General features: G+C 42.4%; 2 protein-coding genes across 2 annotated transcripts in view; one reads left to right on the forward strand and one right to left on the reverse strand.

Moving 5' to 3' along the window:
- The window catches only part of LOC126427920 (uncharacterized), a 176,264-nt gene extending 173,604 nt beyond the window's left edge, over positions 1 to 2,660 (reverse strand). The window contains exon 1 of the mRNA XM_050089815.1: positions 2,588 to 2,660. The gene's annotated coding sequence lies outside the window, so the exon portion shown is untranslated. The remainder of the gene's footprint in view (positions 1 to 2,587) is intronic.
- A 6,072-nt stretch (positions 2,661 to 8,732) lies between these two features.
- LOC126428027 (piggyBac transposable element-derived protein 3-like) lies at positions 8,733 to 10,142 on the forward strand. Its single transcript, XM_050089906.1, has one exon. The coding sequence runs from the start codon at positions 8,733 to 8,735 to the stop codon at positions 10,140 to 10,142; it is 1,410 nt and encodes a 469-aa protein (XP_049945863.1).
- The last annotated feature ends 12,415 nt before the right edge of the window (positions 10,143 to 22,557 follow it).

Raw genomic sequence — 22,557 nt, forward strand, 5'->3', positions numbered from 1 at the left:
AAAGTAAAAAAATGGACCCACAAAATTACAGATCAATATCCCTAACTTCTGTCTGCTGTAGAATCCTTGAACATATTCTCAGTTTGCATATAATAAACTTTCTTGAGACTAAGGTACTTATGTTCATGAATCAGCATGGATTTAGAAAGCATTGCTCGTGTGAAACTCAGCTTGCCCGTTTCTCACATGATATACTAAGAACCATTGATGAAGGGCAACAGGCAGATTCCATATTTCTAGATTTCTGGAAAGGAATTGACCGGGTGCAAATTGCAGGCTCTTAACAAAGGAACGAGCATATGGGATAAGTTCACGGATATGTCAGTGGCCCACAGAATTTTTAAATAACAGAACCCGGTATGTTGTCATTGACAGCGAGTGTTCATTAGAGACAAGGGTATTGTCAGGAGCGCCCCAGGAAAGTGTGATGGGACCGCTGTTATTCTCTGTATACATAAACAATTTGGTGGACAGGGTGGACAGCAATCTGCAGTTGTTTGCTGACGATGCCGTGGTGTACGGTAAGGTTTTAAAGTTGAGTGACTGTAGGAGGATACAAGATGGTTTAGACAAAATTTCCAGTTTGTGTGTTGAATGGCAGGTAGCTCTAAATGCGGAAAAATGTAAGTTAATGCAGATGAGTAGGAAGAACAAACCTATAATGTTTGGATACAGTATTACTAATTCCCTGCCTGACAGTCAAATTGTTTCAATATCTGGGCGTAACACTGCAAAGCACTATGAGGTGGAATGAGCACGTGAAAAGTGTGGTAGGGAAGAATGGTTAACCTGTAAAGGAAACCTTATATAGAACACCGGTGCGACCTATTCTTGAGTACTGTTTAAGTATTTGGGATCTGTCCCAGGTCAGATTAAAGGAACGCATCGAGGCAATTCAGAGGTGGGCTGCTAGATTTGTTACCAGTAGGTCTGAACAATATGTAAGTGTTACGGAGCTGTTTCGGGAACTCAAATGGGAATCCATGAAGGAAAGGCAATGTTCTTTTTGAGAAACACTATTGAGAAAATTCAGAGAACCAGCATTCCAAGCTGGTTGCCGAACGATTCTACTGCAGCCCACATACATTGTGCTTAAGGACCACAAAGATAAGATACAAGACATTAGGGCTCATATGACAGTCTTTTCCTCGCTCTATTTCGAGTGGAGCAGGAGGGGGAATGACAAGTAGTGATACAGGGTACCCTCCGCCACGCAGAGTACAGTGGCTTGCATAGTGTCTATGTAGATGTAAATGTAGATACAGTTTTTTCTAGTGACATGGACTTTAATTACTCAAGTTAACTGATTCAAAGGCTGTGTTTATGTAATGAAATGGATTGTCTGCTGGTCCTGCTGTTAATGTACCCTTCAAGGAGTTGCAGAAGAAATGCCTTTGGAAAGCACTGATACTTCTGTGGAGCTAAGGGTATTTGGAGGAAAGATCCGTGATTGTGTTTTGTGTCTCTTTAGATGAGAGGGAGCTTTTGAGGGTGGGGCAGTCCCACAGAAGTATCAGTTCTTTCCAAAGGCCTTACCTTTGCCTCACTCCCAAATTCAGTCATGCTGGACTTGTTAACAACCTTCGCTCAGTTCCTACAGTGAAAACACTTTTTCGCCATCAACCCTACCAATCAGACTCAACCAAAGACCAATGTGGGACCCAGCCTGACCCAGTTCACTCCTCCATCCAACTGTGCTCCCCCCCCCCCCCCTCCCCTGCCCTCAAATTACCCCCTGATAACTGTACAGAATTTCTTAACCTCGAACCTTGTGTCACCATCATTCCCCAAACCCCTCAAGATGCAAGCTCACCTTACAGTCACACAAAAAACCACAATCCACCACCTAAAAACAGATTCCAACATTATAATACTACCTGCTGACAAAAGCTCCACCACTGTTGTTTGAATCGCAAGGATTACCTGGCAGAAGAACTTCATCAGTTGTCAGATTTGTTCGCCTACAAAACCTGCCATAGTGACCCCATTCTGAAAATCCAGCAGGATCTCCAGCCTGTCCTCAAATCCATAGGCTGGTCCCAGAACCTCTCCCTAGGGTCTACATCTCTTCTCAACCCTACCACTTCCCATACTTCTACCTTCTACATGCTTCCTCAAGTCCATAAACCCAACCGCCCAGAACACTGCAATGTGGCCAATTACTGTGCCCCTCCTGAAAGACATAGACCAACACTCCAACCTCTTACCTGTAACCTACTCTCCTATATAAAAGATACCAATCATTTCCTCCACCAACTCTGTACAGTTTATGTTCCTTTACCACACTGTGCCCTGCTTGTAACTACTGAAGCCTCCTCCCTTTATGCTAACATCTCCAATGCCCATGGCCTTGCTGCTATTGAATGCTACCTTCCTCAATGCCCAACAGATTCCAAACCTACAATCTCATTCCTGGTCACTATGACCAACTATAAACTCGCTCCCAATTACTTCTCCTTTGAAGGCATCACCTACAAACAAATCCGTGTACAGGAATGGGCACCCACATGGCACTATCCTATGCCAACCTAATCATGGGACATTTAGAAGACTCCTTCCTAACTGTCCAGATTCCCAAACTTCTCACCTGGTTCAGATTCACTGATGACATCTTCGTGATCTGGATCGAGGGTGAGGACACCCTATCCACATTCCTCCAGAACCTCAACAGCTTCTCTCCCATTTGCTTCACCTAGCCCTTCCTCGATGTTGACCTCCATCTCCTATCCTTTCAAACCTACCAACCACCAACAGTATCTCCACTTCTACCGCTGCCACCCAATCCATACAGCCTAGCCGCACACAGCTGTCACGCCTGTAGTGGGCAGTGGCCCCTCTCGAAATAAACCAATGGTGTCACTGAGATCTTTACAAATTGTAATTATTCTCCCAACCTTGTACAAAAACAGATCTCCCATGCCTCAGCTCAGCTCTCCAGTCACCCACCAATTACCAAAGCCCCACCGTTCAGCCGCAGAGGATCATTCCCCTTCTGACTCGGTACCACCTAGGACAGGAACAACTGAACCACATTCTCCACCAGGGTTTTGACTACCTCTCATTGTGCCCTGAAATTAGGAATGTCCTACCCACTACACTTCCCAACCCTCCCAAGTGGTCTTCCACCGCCTACCGAACCTACACAATATCCTCATCCATCCCTACACAACCCTTGCCTCCAACCCCTTGCCATCCCTGTAGTGGACCTAGAGGCAAGACCAGTCCCATGTCTCCTACCACCACCATCTCCTCCAGACTGGCCACAAACATCACCTACCATCAAAGGCAGGGCTACCTGTTAAACCAAAAATGTGACCTACAACCTAAGCTGCAAGCACCGTGCTGCATTCTACGAGGGCATGACAACTGAAAAACTGTCTGCCTACACAAGTGGCCACTGAACAGCTGTACCACGCAGTTGCTGAGCACGCTGCCCAACACCTCCAGTACCTCCTCATTAGTTACATCATCAGTCCATCTAATATTCAGGATTCTTTTGTAGCACCACTTTTCAAAAACTGCTATTCTCTTCTTGTCTAAACTGTTCATCATGCATGTTTCACTTGCTAACACTTAAGTCTGTATTCGAAGTGAACAAATTTCTCTTCCTCAGAAATGCTTTTCCTGCCATTGCCAGTCTAAGTTTTATATCCTCTCTACTTTGGCATCATCTGTTATTTTGCTCCCCAAATAGCAATACCTACCTACTGCTGTAAGTGTTGTTTCCTTATCTAATTCCCGAAGTATCACTTGATTTAATTCCACAAATCCCATTATCCTTGTCTTGTTTTGGTTGATGTTTATCCTGTATCCTCGTTTCAAGACGCCATCCGTTTCATTCAAGTGCCCTTCCAAGTTTTTTGCTGCCTCTGACAAAGTTACAATGTCATTGACAAACCTCAGAGTTTTATTTCTTCTCTCTGAACTCTGATTCCTATTCCCAAATTATCTTTGGTTTCCTTTAGTGCATGCTCAATGTACAGATTGAATAAAATCTGTGATAGTTTACAATTTTGTCTCAGTGCCTTCTCAACCACTACTTCCCCTTCATGCCACTCGGCTCTTATAACTGCTGTCTGGTTTCTGTACGAGTTGTACATATCCTCTTGCTCCATGCATTCTACTTCCGCTACCATCAGAGTTTCAAAGAGAGTCTTCCAGTCAACATCATCAAAGGTTTTCTCTGCTTTTCCTTAAGTTGTAGGGGCGGTGTAGCCTTGCATGTTCCTACATTTCTCCAAAATCCTAAGTGATCATTCCTGAGGTCAGCTTCTAACAGTTTTTCCACTCTTCTGTAAAGAATTCAAGTTCGTATTTTGCAACCATGACTTACTAAACTGACAGTTTGGTAATTTTCACACATGTCAGCAACTGCTTTCTTTGGAATTGGAATTATTTCATTGATCTTGAAGTCTGATGGTATTTTACCTGTCTGATACATTTTGCACAACATATGAAAGAGCTATGTCACAATGGCTCTCCCAAGGCTATCACTAGTTTTGATGCAACGTCATCTACTTCAGGGACCTTGTTTCAACTTGGGTCTTTCAGTGCTCCATCAAATTCTTCTGGCAGTATCATATTTCCCATTCCATCTTCATCTACATCCTCTTCCCTTGTATAGGCCCTCTATATACTCCTTCCACCTTTCGGCTTTTCCTCCTTTGCTTACCACTGGGTGGCCATCTGAGCTCTTGATATTCATAGAGCTACTTATCTCCAAAAATCTCCTCTCAAAATAGGAGATACAACACCCTGATCCTGCCACTGCTGCAACTCAGCCTTTGCCTTGTCACACATGGAGAAGCGAATGTGAAGAGGCTGACAAAATTTAGGCAGTGCCAGTGACTTAAGACAAATGTATCCCTTGAAATTTTCTGCTTGACCCAAGGTATTTTCAAAGAGCAGATTGTACGACTGTAAAAAGGACTCCAAATCCTGAAATGGGATCGACCAAGACTTCATCAAATATCTGAAAATGAAAACAGAAAAAGCATCGTCACCAAAAATATTTTGCGCAAATATTTTTCTGACGTTCCGCATTATTATACAGTGCAGACATGGAGAGTTGCCTTCTCAAACGAATACACTGTTTACTGTTAGACACAATGTGACACAGTGGCCGCTGCAACACCAGGCAGCCCAAGATCCTGTATGTACCTAAATTACTGGCGCTAACTGTCACTCCAATGTCTGCTTGAAATTCAACCAGTTAACAGAGTCAACAGTATGCGTTACCTGGCAGTCCAGCAAGAATCGGCATAGGTAATTTTCTCACCATTCTGTAGACTCACTGAAACCAGAAAATGGTGTTGGGTGAGCCGAAGAAAACTGCACAGTGGCTGCCTGTCCTGCCAGTACTGTAGTCAGCCAACGGCAGCTGGACAAGAAACTGGTGAACTGAAGCCGGAAAAGGAAATGAAAACTTGCCATGCAATTCAATCTATGGCCAAACAGCCCAGATTACAGCCAGCAGCAGGTAACACTTCTGTCAACAGGTCTACCCACACCACGCATCCAGACGACCAACGAATCTGAACCTCTGAATGGTATCAGAGTCCACTGAAATAGAACTTTATAGGAGTATGCAGAATATCACTACACTCAGAGCGGAAGCAGGCCCAGTCGTAAAACGGTCATTCCAAAGGATATCCATAGATAACTGTTGTAGTGAAAGGTTGTCATCAATACGTCAGCTGGTCACCTAGAGGAAACACAAGCTAGAGTGAGCCTGCGACTGCTGGCCAGCAGACATACCATGTGACTTGTCGACCAGAGATGCTGTCTGTTCACTGCTTCCAGTGACCCCACTGGATGTAGGTGTAATGAAGCAAACTAATAGTGTGGCACACAGCAGGATACAAGACACTTTACTGTTAGAGGAGAAAGTTACAGCTTACCAACAAAAATGATCAATGAATGACTGAAATTTTGCAGGAACGACACACTCATCTCAAAATCAATACGCTTTTTAAGGAAACTACTCAATATGTTGTAGATATCAGAATAAAAGTAAGCCCTATGGTAAAGAAAAAACCTCCAAATCAAAATAAGAGAAAATTTGACCAAACCAAATTAATAAACACTATGGATTACTACAGAAAATCTGAGGAGATTGTTTCAGCATAAAATTACTGTAAGAATGGAATGTCAAATTGAAAACAAAAACAAAAAAATCAGTTTCAATTTTCCATTAAGAAAAATCATCGGTGTAATTAAGCACGCGATCAAGCAGCAGAGAGAAGACATCAAGCTTGATTAATCACCAACTCCATCAAATTTAGAACTAATAAAACAGAGGAACTCAACTCATTAAATGATAAGACAAACAAAATGTTAACATCTTAAAAACATTGTAAAACAGATGGAAGAATATTTCAAGAAGAATGAGTCACAATATTGTTAGCAAACATTCAGCAGATATCTTAAAAAAATATGAATGCTGTTGTGGACTGGCAAGACAGCCAATCCACTACGACAGGAAGCCGAAAGGCACACGTTTAAGCTCACGCAGGCTGGCGTGAGGTCTGGAACAGGACAAGGTCTTGAGACTAGCAAAAAAGGTACGTAGCTTCTGGAATACTTAACTTTAATCCATAATTGGTGAACATCGCTCTTGACGGTACATGTTTTACAGAATCAATATTGACTGGTAATGGCGCCTTGCTAGGTCATAGCAAATGACGTAGCTGAAGGCTATGCTAACTATCGTCTCGGCAATTGAGAGCGTAATTTGTCAGTGATCCATCGCTAGCAAAGTTGGCTGTACAACTGGGCGAGTGCTAGGAAGTCTCTCTAGACCTGCCATGTGGCGGCGCTCGGTCTGCAATCACTGATAGTGGCGACATGCAGGTCCGACGTATACTAGTGGACCACGGCCGATTTAAAGGCTACCACCTAGCAAGTGTGGTGTCTGCCGGTGACACCACAAATGCCAAAATTAATGCTGAGATACAAATCAGGAAAGTTGGAGCACAATAACCAATAAAATGAAGAGCTCCTCACAGAGACATTCACAAACATTTAAATTGTGGCAACACACTGGAAAAGTTTCAAATACATAAGGACACATTCATTTAAACCACCACCGAAGTAGTCGATCCTCCGACCATTGACGAGGTAGAACTCGCAATCACAGAACTAAATAATTGCGAGGCATTCGGTGATGATCTACTCTGCACAGAAAACTGGGAAAATGTACGAAAAACTGCAATCGTAAATCTCCACCAACATCTAATCAAAATGTGGACCGCAGAGAAAATACCAGAGCACTGGATTCATAATTTTAAAAAAAGGTCTGCCTTCACAGCTAAGTGATCAGCACAGCTGCCTGCCACGTGGGAGACCCAGGTTCGATTTCCGGCACTGGCAGGGATTTTTCCTCGGTGGGAGGACCTGAACTGAGTGCACTCGTGATGCCAGCTGAGGAGCTACTACTGATAAGCAGTCGAGATCAAAAAGCCCGACAACATGCGGCAATGTGATGACCACATGCCCCTCCATCCAACATTCAATGACACCGAGCGAGGTGGCGCAGTGGTTAGACACTGGACTCGCATTCGGGAGGACGACGGTTCAATCCCGCATCCGGCCCTCCTGATTTAGCTTTTCCGTGATTTCCCTAAATCACTCCAGGCAAATGCCGGGATGGTTCCCTTCAAAGGGCACGGCCGACTTCCTTCCCCGTCCTTCCCTAACCCAATGAGACCGATGAACTTGCTGTCTGGTCTCCTTCCCCAAAAAAACCCCAACCCCAACGATGCCATTGGCAGAGGATGACGAGGTGGTTGTCAGACCTGATCTGCCGAGCTAGTGCCAGAATACAGACCTCTAACTACCTAACCTAAAAAAAGAACATTCTTGAACCACAACTTGGAAAATACCAAGGTGGATTTCACCCAAACAGAAGCTGCCCTTCCAAATTCTAAGCTTAACATTAGTAATAGAATATTACAAGTGCAGAAAAACAGCTCTTTATTTCATTCAAAGATTTCAAAAAAGCATAAGATAGAGTCCATAGATACACACTTTAAAAACCCTTGGATCATGTGATCTCCAACCCAAAATAATAAAATTCAATTAACTAACTTTAACCAACACAAATTCTAAGACAAATTTCAGTGAAGGAATTTCAAAAATCTTCACAGTAAAAAGTGTTCTTAGACAAGGTGATGGATTATCCCCAATGCTTTTCAATGTAGCCCTCGATTATGTAATGCAGATTTGGCAAAAAAGAAAACAGTTAAAAATCAACACTGGAGCGAAGCCCTCATATGAACCAACTGCCTGGGGTTTGCAGATGATTTAGCTCTCTCAGCTCTTGACATGCTACAAGTTTGTGCCCAGATCACCAGTCTCTAAATAATCACCTTAACCCAGATAACATTGACGTCCTTCTGGAAGGACGACGTCACTCACTGTTGAAATTATTTATTTTTGAGAATAATGCATTGTTGCAACGGACTGTGACGCATTGTTATATGAAGTAGGCAGAGTCAGTTGCGCTCTGAGACAGTCAGTTTGACGTCGTTGTTCATAGTGAGCGAGAAACTCTCTCTTGAAAATAGGGCCGATTTTACCGTGGACGAACTGACTGACTATGTAATGGATGGGTATGTATATTTTCTTTCATATTGCGTCAATAATTCTGAAACTTGTCGTATAATATCTTAACCTATATTATTTATGGATTCATATTACGTTTGAAAGTTTTTGTCAGTTGTAATTCAATAATGTTTTCAACCGTCCTTCCAGAAGGACGTCAGGGTAATATGTTGTCATTTTGCATTCACAGAAAAGGATGTACACTGATGGAACTTTTGGACATGTTAGAATCAAAAGATGAGGAAATACCTAATACTGGTGTGAATGTAACATCACACCCTCCTCTAAATTCAACTGATGACATAACAGATGAAGATTCGGGTGCTGAAGAAAATCCAAGTGGAGATAAATTAACAGCAAGTCAGTTCAATGCTACTGCGCTTTGTGATTTAGCCATTTCTACCAATGGTAATGCTGTGAATGCAACAAGGAAACAATCCTTTACCTCTGATGTTGTTCCAGGACCCTGCAGCAGTACAAAAACAGCAACAATAACAACAACAACCACAAACAAACCAGCAAGGCTATCAAAGAATAAAATTCTAAACCTCAAGAAATATAACTGGAAAAGTGGTGAAATAGTTGATCCAACAATTGTATGGCCTCTAATGTTAACAGTTGCAATGAAGGAAGGGCGAATACTGCTTGAATATTTCCAACAGTTTTTTGCTAACGAAGTGCTTCAAATGATGGTCACTTACACAAATCAGTACGCAGCCAAGAGAAATAGAGTAGGTGATTGTTCAGAAGATGATATGTTGGTGTTTATTGCCATACTTCTGCTAAGTGGATACGTAACAGTGTCATGCAGAAAGATGTACTGGCAATCAGATAAAGACAGTCACAAAGACCTCGTAACAAATGCCATATCCAGAGATCGATTTGACTTTATCTTTTCCAATTTGCATGTATGCAACAATGACAATTTAGATAAATCAGACCATTTTGGGAAACTTCATCCATTACTGTGTATGCTGAATGATAGATTCAAACAATTTGCACCTCACATGCGGCATCATTCTGTCGATGAATCGATGGTCTCATACTTCGGAAGTCACGGGTGCAAACAATTCATAAAAGGGAAACCAGTCCGATGCAGGATCAAATTTTGGTGTGGAGGCAAAAGTGGTGGATATATTATTTGGCTCGAACCCTACCAAGGAGCTGGCACATGTGGTAAGGATTATGAAATGAAAGGTATGGGGTACAGTATGGTAATGACTTATGTTGACCAGTTACTTCAACATGTTCCATATCAAATATATTTTGATAACCTCTTTACCAGCGTTGAACTACTACATGACCTAAAAGAGAGGGGCATGGAAGCAACAGGAACAATAAGAGGAAACAGAGTTAAGAATTGTACTCTATCATCTGTAGATAAAATGATAAAAGAAACTAGAGGATCATATAAAGTTTGTTCTGACTCACCATCCGGGATTTCCATTGTACGTTGGAATGACAACAATGTTGTTACTGGAGCCACCAACTTTGACAGAGTGCAACCACTATGCTTTGAAGCAATATTTTCCAGGTAACAAAAGAAAAGGATTAGCTTGCCTCAACCTAACTTATTACACTCCTACAATACTCTTATGGGAGGCACAGATCGAGCTGACCAAAATGTATCCCTATATAGATGCTCTGTAAGAGGGAAAAAGTGGTATTTCCCAATCATTGCACATTTTATAGACATTGCAGAGCAAAATGCCTGGGATCTTTACAAGCACAACGAAAAACCCATAGATCACCTGACATTTTGTCGTCGAATTGTCACTGCAATTCATAAAAATAACAAAAGAGTCACTACCAGCAGAGGATGTCCTAGAAAGAGGGCAAAACTGGATTCTAGATTTGATGGAAGAGAACATTATGTTGCTGAATTACCAACGGACGAGATAACAAAAAAGAAGAAGCAGCTGAAATGTTGAAGTTGCCACAAAAAAACTACTACTATGTGCATAAAATGTGACGAACCACTTCAGGTTTGTTGCTTTTAGACTTATCATATTAGTGCATAAAATATGTTTATAGGTTATTTTCTTTGTTTTTTGTATTTATTAGCTGTTTTAGCCCATAACTAAAATTTATTTATGTTTATTTGAAAGTATAAAAACCAAAACAAGTTAACTGTGCAATGTCATATACTTTAAAAACATGTTACCTTATTGTCCTGACGTCCTTTTGGAAGGATGACCATTTTTGGAAATACTAAATAAAAATAAATACTCAAAATTGTTTTTACTTCCTTCCTTACAATCTTGTGAATGAATGTAGATAAGATATAAATCAATTTTGAAAAACAAATACTTCAGGACTATCTGGGTTAAAAACAGGATTACTAGTATCAAGTACAGTATCAAGTACAAGTACAGTCCTCATAAACACCTAAAAAAATTTACATAGTGCTTCAGCTTAAATATCTTCGGTCCCGGGTTCGATCCCCGCCACTGACTAAATTTTGATAAATAATCAGCATTGGCGGCCGAAGACTTCCGGCATAAGAAGTCAGCCTCATTCTGCCAACGGCCTTGTCAAAGAGGGCGGAGGAGCGGATAGAGGTTCAGGGCACTCTCTCGTCCTAGGGGTGGGAAATTGCCCCTAAAGGCGGAAGAATCAGCAATGATCAACGACATGAGGATGTAGAAGGCAATGGAAACCACTGCATTAAAGACACATAACGTGTATCAACAGGACATGTGGCCTGTAATTGAAGAAGTGACATGATGTTCTCTCCATTGGCAAAAGATTCCGGAATAGTCCCCCATTCGGATCTCCGGGAGGGGACTGCCAAGGGGGAGGTTACCATGAGAAAAAGATTGAATAATCAACGAAAGGATAACGTTCTACGAGTCGGGGCGTGGAATGTCAGAAGCTTGAATGTGGTAGGGAAACTAGAAAATCTGAAAATGGAAATGCAAAGGCTCAATCTAGATATAGTAGGGGTCAGTGAAGTGAAGTGGAAGGAAGACAAGGATTTCTCATCAGATGAGTATCGGGTAATATCAACAGCAGCAGAAAATGGTATAACAGGTGTAGGATTCGTTATAAATAGGAAGGTAGGGCAGAGGGTGTGTTACTGTGAACAGTTCAGTGACCGGGTTGTTCTAATCAGAATCGACAGCAGACCAACACTGACAACGATAGTTCAGGTATACATGCCAACTTCGCAAGCTGAAGATGAACAGATAGAGAAAGTGTATGAGGATATTGAAAGGGTAATGCAGTATGTAAAGGGGGACGAAAATCTAATAGTCATGGGCGACTGGAATGCAGTTGTAAGGGAAGGAGTAGAAAAAAAGGTTACAGGAGAATATGGGCTTGGGACAAGGAATGAAAGAGGAGAAAGACTAATTGAGTTCTATAACAAGTTTCAGCTAGTAATAGCGAATATCCTGTTCAAGAATCACAAGAGGAGGAGGTATACTTGGAAAAAGCCGGGAGATACGGGAAGATTTCAATTAGATTACATCATGGTCAGACAGAGATTCCGAAATCAGATACTGGATTGTAAGGCGTACCCAGGAGCAGATATAGACTCAGATCACAATATAGTAGTGATGAAGAGTAGGCTGAAGTTCAAGACATTAGTCAGGAAGAGTCAATACGCAAAGAAGTGGGATACAGAAGTACTAAGGAATGACGAGATACGTTTGAAGTTCTCTAACCCTATAGATACAGCAATAAGGAATAGCGCAGAAGGCAGTACAGTTGAAGAGGAATGGACATCTCTAAAAAGGGCCATCACAGAAGTTGGGAAGGAAACCATAGGTACAAAGAAGGTAGCTGCGAAGAAACCATGGGTAACAGAAGAAATACTTCAGTTGATTGATGAAAGGAGGAAGTACAAACAACGGGAAAATAAGGAATACAGAAATACAAGTCGCTGAGGAATGAAATGAACAGGAAGTGCAGGGAAGCTAAGACGAAATGGCTGCAGGAAAAATGTGAAGACATCGAAAAAGATATGATTGTCGGAAGGACAGACTCAGCATACAGGAAAGTCAAAACAACCTTTGGTGACATTAAAAGCAATAGTGGTAACATCAAGAGTGCAACGGGAATTCCACTGTTAAATGCAGAGGAGAGAGCAGATAGGTGGAAATAATACATTGAAAGCCTCTATGAGGGTGAAGATTTGTCTGATGTGATAGAAGAAGAAACAGGAGTCGATTTAGAAGAGATAGGGGATCCAGTATTAGAATCGGAATTTAAAAGAGCTTTGGAGGACTTACGGTCAAATAAGGCAGAAGGGATACATAACATTCCATCAGAATTTCTAAAATCATTGGGGGAAGTGGCAACAAAACGACTATTCACGTTGGTGAGTAGAATATATGAGTCTGGTGACATACCATCTGACTTTCGGAAAAGCATCATCCACACAATTCCGAAGACGGCAAGAGCTGAAAAGTGCGAGAATTATCGCACAATCAGCTTAACAGCTCATGCATCGAAGCTGCTTACAAGAATAATATACAGAAGAATGGAAAAGAAAATTGAGAATGCGCTAGGTGACGATCAGTTTGGCTTTAGGAAAAGTAAAGGGACGAGAGAGGCAATTCTGACATTACGGCTAATAATGGAAGCAAGGCTACAGAAAAATCAAGACACTTTCATAGGATTTGTCGACCTGGAAAAAGCGTTCGACAATATAAAATGGTGCAAGCTGTTCGAGATTCTGAAAAAAGTAGGGGTAAGCTATAGGGAGAGATGGGTCATATACAATATGTACAACAACCAAGAGGGAATAATAAGAGTGGATGATCAAGAACGAAGTGCTCGTATTAAGAAGGGTGTAAGACAAGGCTGTAGCCTTTCGCCCCTACTCTTCAGTCTGTACATCGAGGAAGCAATGATGGAAATAAAAGAAAGGTTCAGGAGTGGAATTAAAATACAAGGTGAAAGGATATCAATGATACGATTCGCTGGTGACATTGCTATCCTGAGTGAAAGTGAAGAAGAATTAAATGATCTGCTGAATAGAATGAACAGTCTAATGAGTACACAGTATGGTTTGAGAGTAAATCGGAGAAAGACAAAGGTAATGAGAAGTAGTAGAAATGAGACCAGCGAGAAACTTAACATCAGGATTGATGGTCACGAAGTCAATGAAGTTAAGGAATTCTGCTACCTACGCAGTAAAATAACCAATGATGGACGGAGCAAGGAGGACATCAAAAGCAGACTCGCTACGGCAAAAAAGGCATTTCTGGCCAAGAGAAGTCTACTAATATCAAATACCGGCCTTAATTTGAGGAAGAAATTTCTGAGGATGTACATCTGAAGTACAGCATTGTACGGTAGTGAAACAAGGACTGTGGGAAAACCGGAACAGAAGAGAATCGAAGCATTTGAGATGTGGTGCTATAGACGAATGTTGAAAATTAGGTGGACTGATAAGGTAAGGAATGAAAAGGTTCTATGCAGAATCGGAGAGGAAAGGAATATGTGGAAAACACTGTTAAGGAGAAGGGACAGGATGATAAGACAACTGCTAAGACATGAGGGAATGACTTCCATGCTACTAGAGGGAGCTGTAGAGGGCAAAAACTGTAGAGGAAGACAGAGATTGGAATACGTCAAGCAAATAATTGAGGACGTAGGTTGCAAGTGCTACTCTGAGATGAAGAGGTTAGCACAGGAAAGGAATTCGTGGCGGGCCGCATCAAACCAGTCAGTAGACTGATGACCAAAAAAAAAAAAAACTTAAGTGAGAAAGAAACATGGATAAATGGAACCAACAAACTGAAAAAAGCTCAATTTCTAATCTGGTCAACAAATAATAAGAAATACTTTGCAGCAGACACTGAAATTCAACACAAAAACAATAAAATCTCCCACAACTACTTATACTTCCAAAACCCTGCTCAAAATAAAGAATGAAAGAACTGATAAGATCCTCAAAACTGAAAGATGAATCATCAGAACTCACATAAATAAAAAATACCTGGTCAAAGGAGTTTCGAGAAGCCTCCCCAAAGAAACTTCCTATCGAGAGACTGAACAGCACAATGAACAAAATAAAAATCTCTTACTTATTTCCTCCACATTTCGTGACTGTAAGGAAACAGGACTTAACAACAACTTGAGATGAGTAATCTTAGAAAGAAGACAAGAGAACAACGGATCTGAGAAATTCAGGAAGCTCTTAAAGCAGGTGGACTCTAGATAACAGATGCAGAGAACAAATATAATAAAATTAATACTCTTCTTAAGAACCACAATTTTCAGCAGGAATGACACCTGGAACGTGTACAGAAATTTCGGATTAACTGAGAAAATTACAATTGGAAAGAATGAAATAGTACTGCATGGATCACAAGAACTGAACAGTGCAACCTTCAAAGAAAAACTGAATGTGGAGTGACTCAAGTGATCTGATCTGGCCATAAAATTAATAATAATAATAACATCCCAAGGGACACTGCCTTGTAGCAAGCACCTTTAGTGCCAGGCGGGAGGCCTTGTGTGATTCCATGAAATTGAGGGCTATGCCAGTGGTAGTGTAGCTACTGGCAGCGTCACCCACGCCGGATTGGTCTCGACTGAGGAGCCAGATGAAGTGTGTCCCACAACATAGGGCAGGGAGGGCTCTAGAGGAGTAGTGAAGCCAACTTCCCTTGGGAAGTAAACCTAATACAAATCCTGGTCCTCCAGATTGGGAGTTGGGCTCAAGGCTAACACCCTCTTCCTGTTTAAAAAAGCAAAGTTGCGAAAACCCAAAGAGTAGAAGCCAGACGGATTAACAGACGACAATGTGGCACAGATCTTGGACAATGAATGGTTAAAAAGTTAAAAATCGATCTTCGAACTGGTACCTGGCATGTTCAATCTTTATAGAGCCCAGGGTCACTAAAGAAGTAATTAGACTAGCAGGGGAAGCTCAAGAAGAGCATTATTGCCACCCAAGAAATTCGATGGGCAGGGAGTGGGGTATTGCAAAAGAAAGAGGGCACTATATTCCATAGCTGTGATGATGACAGACATGAGTTTGGTACAGATTTCCTTGTTCATAAAGGTCTGAAACATTTGGTGATGAATTTTACACCCATTAATCCAAGGCTATCAGTAATTAGAACTAAAGGAAGATTCTTTAATTATAGTATAATTAATGAACATGCACCAACAGAAGAATCTACTGAAGACCTAAAAGATGATTTCTATGATGCCCTTGAAAAAGTTTATGATGTGTGTCCAAGGAATGGCACAAGATCATGCTAGGTGATTTTAATGCACAACTTGGAAGAGAAGACATGTTCCAGTCCGTAATTGGAGCCCACAGTAAACATGGATCCACTAATGATAATGGAATAAGACTGATCGTCTTCGCAGCCTCCCAGAATATGATAGTGGGATCTACCAGGTTTCCCCATAAGGAGATACACAAGGACACATGGAGGTCATCTGATGGTAGAACCATTAATCAAATTGACCATGTACTGATAGACCAGTGGCATAAATCTAACTTGCTCGATGTTAAAACCTTTTGTGGCCCTAATGTGGATTCAGATAATTTTCTTGTAATGGCAAGATAAGAGCAAGGATATCAAACGCTCAGAAAGAAAGACATACCGTAAGTCGAGCAAGTAAGAAACTGGGTCTTATGATAAATGAAGGTAAAACTAAATACAGGGCCTGTGGAAAGCATATCAACCCAATATGCCATCAACTTTCAGTGTGAATGGATACACATTTGAAAGAGTTGATAGCTTCAAGTATCTTGGTTTCATAGTCATTTGTTTTAATGACATCTCAACTGAAATTCAGATTAGGCTGATATCAGCAAATAAGGCATATTTCACCTTGGGTAATTTATTTCGGTCAAGACTCCTCGGCCACCCAACAAAATTCGCTATTTATAAAACCCTTGTTACACCAATTCTCACTTATGCTTCAGAAACATGGTCCCCGACAGAAACCAATGCAAGGCTGCTCGACAGATTTGAGAGGAAAGTTTTGAGGAGAATAACTGGTCCCGTGTATGAGAAAGAACAATGAAGGAAAAGGTGCAAAGCAGAATCGTACACTATACATTCCGATGCTCCTGTAACAAAAATCATAAGATCAGGAAGGATAAGGTGGGCAGGTCATGTGGCACAAATGGAGGAGTCTGAGATTCTCTTTAGTAATCCAGAAGGACAAAGAGGGCAAGGTCAACCTCGAGCAAGATGTCTGGATGGAGTGGAAGAAGACCTATGGAAGCTTGGATGCAGAAATTGGAGGAGGGTAGCAAGTGACTGTAATGGATGGCGGAAGCTCATTGGGAAGGCCAAGGTTCATTCTGGGCTGTAGCACCATAGAAGAAAAGAAAAAAAAATGATAATAATATCAAATACGGTTTTCATAAAAAGTTTAGTACAATGGTTGGCCATTAATTTTTAATTATTACTTCAGAAAATAAAGTTTAGTAATTAATTTTATGTTTGTTTCGAGGAACATGTGTGCAGTCCTGATACGTGTTGAAATCTGCACACCACGGTACTGAAGCATGTCGCTAGAGGATCCACAAACAAAATGGTGCAGCTCACTTATAAAGTGGAGGTGGGCTGCACTATTTTGTTTGTGGATCCACTAACGGCATGCTGCGGTACTGTGGTTTGGGGATTTCAACGTAAACATAAAATTAATTACTAAATCTTATTTTTTCAAAGTGATTGTTAAAATTCAATGACTACCCCTCTTCCGTGTTCTGCTCCTGTTCACATATTACATAATGTAGGCATTACAGAGCGTTTCTAAACTTACATATTTGTGTCCACTACTCCAGAAGCCCAGTCAATAAAGACCAAAACAGGTCGACTTGGGGGAAAAGTCATCATGTAGTTGCCAATTTTTGTACAATGGTAAAAGGGAGTGCCACAAACAACATCTACAAACCCTGAACGATGGCTGCAAACATTGGACTAGGGGTGAGGGGTTTAAAGGTCACTTTTTTATGTTTTCCTTGAATAATTCAAAAACAGAAGAAAGGTCCCAGAACTGCTCTCATTAATAAACGGTCACAACGCCCATATTGTACTAGGGACAGAAAGTTGGCTGAAACCAGACGTAAACAGTAATGAAATCCTAAACTCAGATTGGAATGTATACCGCAGAGAGAGGCTGGACAGTGAAGGGGGAGGCGTGTTTATAGCGATCAGAAGTGCAATAGTATCGAAGGAAATTGACGGAGATCTGAAATGTGAAATGATTTGGGTGAAGGTCACGGTTAAAGCAGGCTCAGGCATGGTAATTGGATGTCTCTATAGGCCCCCTGGCTCAGCAGCTGTTGTGGCTGAGCACCTAAAGGATAATTTGGAAAATATTTCGAGTAGATTTCCCCACCATGTTATAGTTCTGGGTGTCTGGGTGGAGATTTTAATTTGCCGGATATAGACTGGGAGACTCAAACGTTCATAAAGGGTGGTAGGGACAAAGAATCCAGTGAAATTTTTTTAAGTGCTTTATCTGAAAACTACCTTGAGCAGTTAAACAGAGAACCGACTCGTGGCGATAACATATTAGACCTTCTAGTGACAAACAGACCCGAACTATTTGAAACAGTTAACGCAGAACAGGGAATCAGCAATCATAAAGCGGTTACGGTATCGATGACTTCAGCCGTAAATAGAAATATTAAAAAAGGTAGGAAGATTTTTCTGTTTAGCAAAAGTGACAAAAAGCAGATTACAGAGTACCTGACGGCTCAACACAAGTTTTGTCTCAAGTACAGATAGTGTTGAGGATCAGTGGACAAAGTTCAAAACCATCGTACAATATGCGTTAGATGAGTATGTGCCAAGCAAGATCGTAAGAGATGGAAAAGAGCCACCGTGGTACAACAACCAAGTTAGAAAACTGCTGCAGAAGCAAAGGGAACTTCACAGCAAACATAAACATAGCCAAAGCCTTGCAGACAAACAAAAATTACGCGAAGCGAAATGTAGTGTGAGGAGGGCTATGCGAGAGCCGTTCAATGAATTCGAAAGTAAAGTGAAAGTACCCACGTGATTTACCAACTGACCTGCCTACACTGTGATGCATTCTATATGGGAATGACCAGCAACAAACTGTCCATTCGCATGAATGGACACAGGCAGACAGTGTTTGTTGGTAATGAGGATCACCCTGTGGCTAAACATGCCTTGGTGCACGGCCAGCACATCTTGGCACAGTGTTACACCGTCCCGGTTATCTGGATACTTCCCACCAACACCAACCTATCCAAACTCCGGAGATGGGAACTTGCTCTCCAATATATCCTCTCTTCCCGTTACCCACCAGACCTCAATCTCCACTAATTTCAAGTTGCCGCCACTCATACCTCACCTGTCATTCAACAACATCTTTGCCTCTGCACTTCCGCCTCGACTGACATCTCTGCCCAAACTCTTTGTCTTTAAATATGTCTGCTTGTGTCTGTATATGTGTGGATGGATATGTGTGTGTGTGCGAGTGTATACCTGTCCTTTTTTCCCCCTAAGTTAAGTCTTTCCGCTCCCGGGACTGGAATGACTCCTTACTCTCTCCCTTAAAGCCCACATCCTTTAGTCTTTCCCTCTCCTTCCCTCTTTCATGACGAAGCAACCGTTTGTTGCGAAAGCTAGAATTTTGTGTGTATGTTTGTGTTTGTTTGTGTGTCTATCGACCTGCCAGCGCTTTCGTTCGGTAAGTCACATCATCGTTGTTTTTAGATATATTTTTCCCACGTGGAATGTTTCCCTCTATTATATTGATATCATTAATTTGAACCCAACAATTACGTTTGTTATTGTCACTGTTGCATTTCGAAATCTTTTCTGTCGTCTTATTTTCTCTTTCTGTTTTGCCAGTAGTTTCATTTTGTATTCACCTTCTCCTTTTTACCGTAATCTGCTATAAAATTTTATCCCGCCTATATATACTCAATAATACGTAACCCACTTCCAAACCATAACAAAAAAAAAAATTTTTCCGCTTTCAACACTACCGTCGCTATAAAATCCACCATTTCTAGTTCACAAACAGTTCCTTTCACCTTTTAAACAACCATTTCGGCTAGTTCTAATAACTTTCGCTTTATTTCCATTTCCGTTTTTCCCACATCACTGATAATTTTTAGCCGCTTCCCACAGGTTTTAACGTCATTATTTCTTCGTCAGACAATTGTTAGCCTCATTTCCATAATCTGCCACCACAAAACCACTCCCTTTAAATATATTACACAGAGTTTTTTCGAAATTTTCCCGAATTTCTCCGTCCTTTAACGTGTTTTGGCGGCAACACAACCACCTAACCTTTGTGCGCATCGTTGTCTACCAACCCAAGTCCAACATAGCCCAGCTGTAACCAACACCTTTTCGCATTTTTTCACACCAGATCTCCAGTTACTTTCCAGTTCACCTTTATCTCTTCCCATATATTTTTATTTTCATTTCAGCCTCATGTTACACTTTCCACCTTCTAATACCATGTCACCCTCACAACACCCCCCACAACGACCCCATTAAGTTTTATTTACATTCCCTCCGCAAACATGCCTTCGCCCTAGCCAGATTACGCTCCCATATTCTATTTTCTCAGGTTTGTCTGACATTTGGCATTACCCCCAAAGGCCTCACACTTAAAGCTCCCATCTCTGGCTGCAACCCTTCTTTCCATCAGTCCCTATACCAGTTCCAAACTGAACAATCCATTGCCCTCACCCACATAATCCTTCACCTACACATCAACTCAGCCAATGAACACACCCGTCAACTCCTATCCTTAATAAAAGGCCTTAATCTTTCCTCTCCCACATCCACACCGGCTGTTCAGAGCATCCTCCTACAGGCCAACCGTAAATTAGAACAGCATGCCACCCTCCACCTCAAAAAACTATCCAATCTCCTGGTTTCCCACCTCCGGAAAGGCAACTCACTCACCCTTCACAACCTTTCCAGCAAACCTCAACCTCCTCTCATTGCACACAAACCCAGTCTCTCCCACCTACTCAATCTCCCACTTCCAGCTCCACTCCCCCCAAAACCTCAAAATTCCAATCAACACAATCTGGAACCACAACACCCTAATTCAGTAGTTAACCTTTGCTCCAAACCTCTCTCCCAATCCGAAACCTCTGTCCTATCCAAAGGCCTCACCTTCAGCCCCACTCCCAGATTCAACCAAACAGCCCTCGTCAAAGATTTACTGTCCTACACTCGTACTCTCTGCTGGAAATATCACTTTGCCATGAAGAAAAATGATCCTAATCCTACTCCTAATGATCCAACTCCCCAAGACACCATCCAAATTGAACCCTGCCTGGAACAGTTCCGTCCTCCGTCGCAGCGGGACCCACCTCCTCTTCCTCAAAATCACCCTCTCCAAACCTTCCAGGAATTTCTGACTTCCAGCTTTGCATCTCAATCCTTCTTAAAAAACCTTAATCCTACTCCCAACATCACCACTGCTGAAGCCCAGGCTATCCGTGATCTGAAGGCTGACCGATCCATCGTCATTCTTCCGGCGGACAAGGGTTCCACGACCGTGGTACTTGATCGTCGGGAGTATGTGGCTGAGGGACTGCGTCAGCTTTCAGACAACACCACATACAAAGTTTGCCAAAGTAACCCCATTCCCGATGTCCAGGCGGAGCTTCAAGGAATCCTCAGAACCTTAGGCCCCCTGCAAAACCTTTCACCTGACTCCATCAACCTCCTGACCCCACCGACACCCCACACCCCTACCTTCTACCTTCTTCCTAAAATCCACAAACCCAATCATCCCGGCCGCCCCATTGTAGCTGGTTACCAGGCCCCCACAGAACGTATCTCTGTCTACGTAGATCAACACCTTCAACCCATTACATGCAGTCTCCCATCCTTCATCAAAGACACCAACCACTTTCTCGAACGCCTGGAATCCTTACCCAATCTGTTACCCCCGGAAACCATCCTTGTAACCATTGATGCCACTTCCTTATACACAAATATTCCGCATGTCCAGGGCCTCGCTGCGATGGAGCATTTCCTTTCACGCCGATCACCTGCCACCCTACCTAAAACCTCTTTCCTCATTACCTTAGCCAGCTTCATCCTGACCCACAACTTCTTCACTTTTGAAGGCCAGACATACCAACAATTAAAGGGAACAGCCATGGGTACCAGGATGGCCCCCTCGTACGCCAACCTATTCATGGGTCGCTTAGAGGAAGCCTTCTTGGTTACCCAGGCCAGCCAACCCAAAGTTTGGTACAGATTTATTGATGACATCTTCATGATCTGGACTCACAGTGAAGAAGAACTCCAGAATTTCCTCTCCAACCTCAACTCCTTTGGTTCCATCAGATTCACCTGGTCCTACTCCAAATCCCATGCCACTTTCCTTGACGTTGACCTCCACCTGTCCAATGGCCACACGTCCGTCCACATCAAACCCACCAACAAGCAACAGTACCCCCATTATGACAGCTGCCACCCATTCTACATCAAACGGTCCCTTCCCTACAGCCTAGGTCTTCGTGGCAAACGAATCTGCTCCAGTCTGGAATCCCTGAACTATTACACCAACAACCTGACAACAGCTTTCACATCCCACAACTACCCTCCCAACCTGGAGCAGAAGCAAATAACCAGAGCCACTTCCTCATCCCCTCAAACCCAGAATCCCCCACAGAAGAACCACAAAAGTGCCCCACTTGTGACAGGATACTTTCCGGGACTGGACCAGGCTCTGAATGTGGCTCCCCAGCAGGGATACGACTTCCTCAAATCCTGCCCTGAAATGAGATCCATCCTTCATGAAATCCTCCCCACTCCACCAAGAGTGTCTTTCCGCCGTCCACCTAACCTTCGTAACCTGTTAGTTCATCCCTATGAAATCCCCAAACCACCTTCCCTACCCTCTGGCTCCTATCCTTGTAACCGCCCCCGGTGTAAAACCTGTCCCGTGCACCCTCCCACCACCACCAACTCCAGTCCTGTAACCCGGAAGGTGTACACGATCAAAGGC

The sequence above is a fragment of the Schistocerca serialis genome, chromosome 12, assembly GCF_023864345.2.
Source record: "Schistocerca serialis cubense isolate TAMUIC-IGC-003099 chromosome 12, iqSchSeri2.2, whole genome shotgun sequence".
Taxonomy (NCBI): Eukaryota; Metazoa; Arthropoda; class Insecta; order Orthoptera; family Acrididae; genus Schistocerca; species Schistocerca serialis.

Excerpts from the sequence above, each read along its gene's own strand:
- LOC126428027 (XM_050089906.1), top strand. The coding sequence starts at position 8,733 with ATGTTTTCAACCGTCCTTCCAGAAGGACGTCAGGGTAATATGTTGTCA.